Below are 6000 nucleotides of genomic sequence, written 5' to 3'. Positions count from 1 at the left end.
ATTTCTCCTGCCTGGCCTGTGCCAGGGGGAGTTCAAAATCCTCCACCACAAGGTCCCTGAAGAAGATTAGTGGCTTTTTAAGAGGATAGTGTTTGGAAGGTAAAGGAGAAAGAATCAGCCTAAACTCTGATAGAGCTCAGTAAAGATGCCTCACCTGAACTAGGCTACTCAGCTTCCTCTAGTATGATATCAAGGAAAACTCACCGCTAGACCCAGACAATAGCAGCCACCACCCAAGATACTGAAACACTCAGCACGCTCCACCAGCCACCTCTCCGCCACCGAAGAGGCCGGAGAGCAGAAATGACATGAAATATATAGATGGTTTTTACATTACTTTCCTGCATCTTTCATGTAACAATGGTAGCTTAAGCTTGACTTAGGACAGCCCAGGGATCTGTCAGTTGTTTCTGATTTGTCATTTACTAGCACATGTCTGTCATAGGCCATCTTCCTAAATACTTAATCTTTAAGTATGGGTGTAGATATTCCTGTTTTTGTTAGACTAAGTAGGGTGGAGTAATCTAAAGTTCACATATTCGAGGTACTATGAAAGGTGTTGGGGATATATAAAGGGGAAAAAAAAGGGTAAACAGTCTGTGCTCTTAAAGTACTTATATTCTATTGAAATGCTTGTTTTGCTTTTTAAGTCAATTCACCTAAGCCTCAATTTGCTCCTCTGTAAAGTATAGGGGGTGAGATCATCAAAACACACAAGTCCTTTCAGCTCTAAATCTAGGATTTTGCATTGTGGTAAGGATTCCTATCTAAGCATGGATTGGACTAGATGATTCCTGAGGTCATTTCCAAATCTGACATTGTGATATATCAGAACCCAGCAACATTTCCACACCGTATCTTATTCTTCCTTTGATTCTCTATAACTTCTCCAGATTTATTATGGGAAATCGATTCCTCATGGGGATTCCTAGAAACTCTCCTTTGTGAATAATGAAGATCTTAGCCTAAAGAATGGATTTTTAAGACAGATTTTACTGAAATATTTGTGGAAATTTAATGTAAAAACTCTTCACAAATATGGGATATAATTTTTATCCCCATAAAATCGTTCCTCCAAAAGGCTTACCCATAGGAGCCGATAAGTATCAGGACTCTATAGATAACTTATTAGTTTTTAAAGTCATCAACTAGATGTCCCAGACTGAGCCGAACAGTCCAAAATTTAGATTTCTTGTCCTGTACATAAATAAATTGCAGAATTTGTTTCAGATTTGTTCTGGGATACTGGGTCACCACAGGGGCAACTAGTAGGCTCAGTATGCAGCCGTGTGCCTCCTCCTCTAATGTGCCCATTCTTAAATGAGATAAACAAACTACAACTAATTTCTGCTCTTTGTGGACACAACAATAAAAAATGAGATGGTAAGGTAGGGTTCGTTGGAAAGAGATCACTTAACACAAAAGGGAAAAGCAGGGTAAGTGAGACAGGAAGGGCTTATTATGCACATTAAGTGGTCAGTAGAAATCATTGTACAAAACTTTACAAATATTATCTCATTTGATCCTCTCAACAACTCTGGGAGGTAGCTGCAATTATCTCCATTTTACATTTGAGAAAATGGAGGCAGTCAAAGATTAAGTGACTTGCCTATGGCCACACAGCGAGTAAGTATATGAGACTAGATTTGAACTCGGATCTTCCTGACTTAAGGTCAAACACCCTCTATATACTATGTCAACTACCTTTCTTTTTTATAATTTAAACTAGATTTACATAAATTTCACTCAACTCTTTACAAACATATTAAGCAGATTTGATTTTTAAAAAGCCCTTTATTCTTTTCCATTTCAAAAATGGCAATCATGATTGAGAAATTTTTACACTATAGGTGGCAAATCAAAATAAAATCAGCAAGGACAAACTTCTGAGTGCAAACAAGGAAAAATAAAAGATATAGAAAAAAAGTTCTGATTGTTCAAATGATCAGAGTATAAAATCAGTAGTCAAATTTCTTATTTTCTAAGAGTTCAAAGAACTACTGCCCATAACAGTGCAATGATATACACTACAATCATAAAAAACAGTCTGCAAATAATGAAAGGTACACAGATTTTAGCACTTTTATCTTAGATGTACTTGTTCACAAGTTTACATCAAAGTAGGATCTTCTTTTTGGGATTGTTTCACAATATAGTATTTCTCTGATCAAAATATGGTCATTGAAATAACGAACCACCTTCTGAGCTCAATCTTCCTACCCCCTAAAGCAAAGCTGTATCACTTTAAAACAGGCAGGCCATGTATACAATATACAAAAAAACTTGCAAAATTAGCCAAAAAAAGATAATCTTGTAAAAGTTCTTGTGCTACTTTATCTGGAAATTTAATGTTAGATAACTGAATGTTTTATTATTCTGTTACAGAATCAACAATATAGAATTTCAAGTATTTTATTATGGCAAATGTTATAGTTATCAATGTATATACACTTGTATGTATACACACAGATACCAAAACACTTGAAACCTCAATGAAACTCAATGAACATTATTTTTATATCCTTCAAAAACATTAGTAAGAGTTAAGACTTGATCCAACATAACTTAGTAAATGTAAACATTTTTATATTAACAGCAAAGTCTGAAAACTCAGTTCAGTTGTTAGTTGAAAGTTGTTTATTTTAGATTAACAATTTTAAAGTGCGCATGAAATTCTCAAGTGTCTTTGTAACAGAGATCACTCCACTCAAGATATTGCAATGATATCTGCTTTCTCTTCTAACCCGACAGCCCCCAAAGTCGATTAAAGACTGCTATTCTTCGTACCTTTTATAGCCCATCTGAAATATTAATGCTAATGAAAAAGGTTCCCAGTCTAGTAAGCATTACCATGATTAACATTAGAAACACATTTAAATGAAATTTTCTAATATCCATTGTCTATAGTTCAAAAGACTATCAACATGGAATTATTAACAACAAGTGTATCTACATGTACACATTTAGAGCATGTATTTTTATATTTCATTGAAAATAATGACACGTTAGTTTCATCTCATGTCTTTAACACAGCAATGATAATTATCAGTCCATGCAATATAAGAAAGATTTAACTTTTTGGGTAACAAGATTTTCTGATTTCTATTGCTTTACAATATAGTATTTTCAGTTTATATTTTGGAAGATTCTAGATTACAGCAACAAAAGTGAAGACTTCAGAATCACATTTCGTTATGGAATGGGAAAACTTAAAAACAATTTCCAGCTAATTTGAAGATTATAAACACTATTGATCTGTTCATGATACCTACTTAATTTTATAATGCCACACTTCTCAGAAGACCTAATTAGGCCTGGTCATTAAAAAAATGGAAATCATTTCCTCTGGAAACCTTGACTTACTGCATTTTCTTCTATTATTGAATGCTGGGCTTTCTTTTTCACTTAGTTTTTAGTGGTTCACTTCTTAAGCATTTCCATGTTTGATAGTTGGTGTTTTTTTAATATTTGTTGCAAGAAGAAAGGCTTCCCAGAATGCCAAAAACAATATTAACAACTCAGTTTCCTGAAGAAGTCTTCTATACAAAGGAGGAAAAACTAAAGGAGTCCTTTCACAGGGGCTGCAGGTGCAGGACGAGTAGGAATAAAGTTTCCCTGAGACAATACTTTTGGTTGTGGTGGAGGTGGCCTGTGGATAGATGAAATAAGTAATCATTTCTCTGCATCTGGGCATTATAAAATGGAAATAAAGCAAATATTATATCATTAGTCTCCCTATCAATAACTAATCTATGGGATCCTTGCCATGAAATTGTCTCAAAGATGTGACTTCATGGTAATTTTGGAAGGCTATTTTGTTACCACATTCTTTTAAATGGGATCCAATCAAGGCTATGTTGATAAATGGTTAACAATCAGCTCTCTAGAAATGGAGAAGGAGAGGGGAGTAATATTAGCAAAACAATAAATCAAGTCCTAATAAGTAGCATTTGCCTAATGCTCACAATGAAAGACAGATTAAAATTTATTGCTAACTAGATAATCTAATCCTAAAGAATAAATAGGTAAAAGAACAAATCAGAGAAATAATAATTCCATTAAGAGAATGACAACAATAAGAACATACAGAAATTTTTGGGATGCAGCCAAAGCAGTACTTAGGGGGAAATTTATATCTCTAAATGCTTACATCAGTAAAATGGGGGGCTGCGTGGGGGGAAGCAAATCAACAAACTGGACATGCAACTAAAAATTTAGGTAAATAACAAATTAAAAATCCCTAATTAAACACCACATTGGCATTCTAAAAATCAATGCAGAGATTAATAAATCTGAAAAACTATTGAACTAATAAACAGACCAGGAGTAGGTTTTATGAGAAAACAAACAATGAAATGGACAAACCATTTGTTAATTTGGCTTCCTGATTAAGAAGATGAAAGCCAAATTATCAGTACCAAAAATGAAAAGAATAAATCTACCATCAATGAAGAGGAAGTTAAAACAATTATTAGGAGCTCCTTTGCCAATTAGATGCCAATAAATCAGACAACCTAATGAAATAGATGAATATTTACAAAAATATAAACTGCCCACATTAACAGAAGAGGGGAAAAAAAGAACACTTAAATAACTACATCTAGGAAAAAAGAAATCAACAGATTCCCTAAAAAAAAAAAATCCCCAGGGCCAGATGGATTCACAAATGAATTCTACCAAATATTTAAAGAACAATTAGTTCTAATAGTATATAAATTATTAGGAAAAACAGAAAGTGAATTTGAGCTAACATTTGAAGGAAATTAAGAAACTACAGCAGTTTATAAAGCAAATCCTTTCCTTTTATTCATGTCTTCTCAGCTTCTTCTCACATTTCTTTAAAGGCACTGCTCTAAACCTTCTCTATTCTCTTCATTTTCTGCCCAGCTCTACCATCCAAACAAGAAATGCAGAGAGCATGTTGGAAGGACCTGAAACCCTTAGCTTTGAACTGCCTTTGGGCTAATTCATCCTGCTCACAACATTCTCTTTCATCTTTCCTATGTACTTTCCATCTCTTGCTCTTAGATAAGAAATAAGAATTGGACCTATGATTTCATTGGTTACGGTGGGAACTCCTGAGTAAGTAAACTCCTTTTAACAGAGTAAATGGGCACCTGGGCCATGGGGTCACAAAGAGTCAAGACAGGACTACATAAGCATGATGTTGTATTAGAAGATTGGAGTTCAAATCTCCCCTCAGATATTTACTAGTTGTGTGACCCTGGGAAAGTCACTTAAAAGGCTTCTCTTTCCTTATTTGTAATGAGGAAATTAATTTTAAGTGTAAGCCAAACTGTAATGACTAGATTTTTATTAATTTATTAATTGACCAGACAAGATATAGTAATCTGGTCAAATGATTCTCTCAACAATCAAAACATCTTTGACCCCCCTTCCCTTGACCCAGGTCCCTAAACAATTTTGGGAGGTCATTATTCAGCTTCTGTCCTGAATATCCCAAGACATCTCTAACTGGTCAACAGCTAATTAAGAGTTCATCATAAAACTCTCAACTCTTTCCCATCTCTATAGGTGATGGAAGTCACATAGACAAAGAAAAAAAAAATCAATGTAAAATATTCCTTGGAATTCCTAAAAACAAAGAAAATGTAAAAATCAATAAACTCATTGGAGCCTCTGATCTAGGACCCAGATAGAAATAATATACTAAATTAAAAAAATTCTTGTATAATGATATATCATTTGATTTTGAATATTAATATATTTTCTTTAAATCTTTCCCTACCCTCTATCTGGGCTTAAGAAACCTCCCCTAAGATGTGGGCCTTTTTCTGCTTATCCTGTAAATAAAAATGAACTTGGGTTAGTCCTGGCTACTGAAACTGACTCAGGTGTCCTTGTCTCATTAAGGTTTGGGGTGACTTGGCTCTTAAAAGTAAAACCTGAGTGAAGTAGTTTTTCCTGCCCAAACCGCTGGGGGCTGCAAAATTCTCCCAAGCAGGCCACTTTCTCAGCTGATCCAACCCCCCTCCAACA

The 6000-nt window shown here is 34.5% G+C and overlaps 1 protein-coding gene across 1 annotated transcript in view; it reads right to left on the bottom strand.

Annotated features, from left to right (window-relative positions):
- Window positions 1–1774: 1774 nt before the first annotated feature.
- Window positions 1775–6000, bottom strand: part of ADAM9 (ADAM metallopeptidase domain 9) — a 113741-nt gene continuing 109515 nt past the window's right edge. The window contains exon 22 of the mRNA XM_007476371.3: window positions 1775–3649. Within this exon, the coding sequence (XP_007476433.2) occupies window positions 3559–3649 (91 nt within the window). The 3' untranslated portion in view covers window positions 1775–3558. The remainder of the gene's footprint in view (window positions 3650–6000) is intronic.

This window comes from Monodelphis domestica, chromosome 1 (assembly GCF_027887165.1).
Source record: "Monodelphis domestica isolate mMonDom1 chromosome 1, mMonDom1.pri, whole genome shotgun sequence".
In the NCBI taxonomy this organism is placed as follows: domain Eukaryota; kingdom Metazoa; phylum Chordata; class Mammalia; order Didelphimorphia; family Didelphidae; genus Monodelphis; species Monodelphis domestica.
This window is presented reverse-complemented; position numbering and strand designations above follow the sequence as displayed.